The 1402-nt window shown below is 36.4% G+C and overlaps 1 protein-coding gene across 1 annotated transcript in view; it reads left to right on the top strand.

The window, feature by feature from the left end:
* LOC133127368 (uncharacterized) overlaps positions 1 to 1126 on the top strand; it is a 16245-nt gene extending 15119 nt beyond the window's left edge. Inside the window, exon 5 of the mRNA XM_061240185.1 lies at positions 630 to 1126. Within this exon, the coding sequence (XP_061096169.1) occupies positions 630 to 759 (130 nt within the window). The 3' untranslated portion in view covers positions 760 to 1126. The remainder of the gene's footprint in view (positions 1 to 629) is intronic.
* The last annotated feature ends 276 nt before the right edge of the window (positions 1127 to 1402 follow it).

Genomic DNA, 1402 nt, shown 5'->3' on the forward strand with positions numbered 1-1402 from the left:
GGTGGGGCATAGCAGTGAATAGCAGTGAATATATAATGAATACCGTTTCGATTATCTGACTATGCGACCAATAAAAAAAAAAAGATATTCTTATTTATTGTTCTTGCTTAGCATATGATGATGACAGGTCAGATGCTTTGAGTGGCAGCTGCACCTCTTTCCCGCGTTGCACAGAGGAACAGAACAGAGGAACAAAATCCTACTTTTAACAATCATGGCAAAACAAAGCCAAACGGGTAGCATGTTAATTCAGCTCTAGTTCAGCCAAGGACCCCACCGTATGTAAAAATATACAGTACTGTGCAAAAGTTTTAGGCAGGTGTGGAACAATGCTGTAAAGTAAGAATGCTTTCAAAAATAGAAATGTTAATAGTTTATTTTTATCAATTAACAAAATTCATTTTATCCTAGACCTAGCCCCTAAATACCTAATCCAATCTGAATCTTTTCTTAATTGCAACCCTAACTCAAAACATCTTTCTTAACCCTATAAATGACCCGATTATATTGATCTTGTGGGGATGGTAATATCTGTTTGCGTACACACAAACAGGCACATACACAGCTGTTCTCACATTCCCCAGTGTCACATTTCACTTTTAATCGCTGTATGTTTTTCTTTCTTCCAGTCTGAAGAGCAATGGCATTCCAGGGAAACTGTTTAACACTCGGAGTGGACTACTGTGTCACTATGCCTCTGGTGGCAAGGGTGACCGTGATGGCAATTTTTACTCTCTTGTGAAAAAACGTTGTGTTTAGATTCCCTGAATCCTGATGGAGAAAACATAAAAACCTTTTGTCTTTCAACAATCACTCACATCTAACCTTATTATATGGTTCATGGTTATGCCATCAACATAAAATAGCATATTTGTTGTGCAGTAGACAGCAGAATAAATACATAAGTTAAGAGTTAAGTCAGTTAAGAGAAACTTGGCTTTAAAGCACTGATGGACAATCACCTCTCTCACACATCTATCAGATACGTCTAATGTCTATGAAGGATCAGTAAGCTATCAGTAATTCACTGTTTATGCTTTTTCAGCATCCTCTGCAGAAACATGAATACTGTTTATTGGTTTAATTAATTGTTTATTTGCAGTACTAATAAACACTTTGAGCTTCACCTGTGCCAGTGTGTTCTCAGTGTGTTCTCTGATTACCCCAGTCATTTTCACAATCATCTGAGATTACAGTTTCCACTTCCAGATCATTAACGAGATTCATTCAAATCAACGTAATATTTAGAAATCTAATTATGGATGTCCACAAACAGGTCATGAGGCTGACTATGTGCCTTAATTTGGGCTTCTAAAGAGCTGGATTTTTAATAGGCCTAAGTATGCAATAGTATATATAGCACTTTCTAAACCAATGGTTATAAAATGCTTCATAATAAAAT

Source organism: Conger conger, chromosome 4 (assembly GCF_963514075.1).
Source record: "Conger conger chromosome 4, fConCon1.1, whole genome shotgun sequence".
Classification (NCBI taxonomy): domain Eukaryota; kingdom Metazoa; phylum Chordata; class Actinopteri; order Anguilliformes; family Congridae; genus Conger; species Conger conger.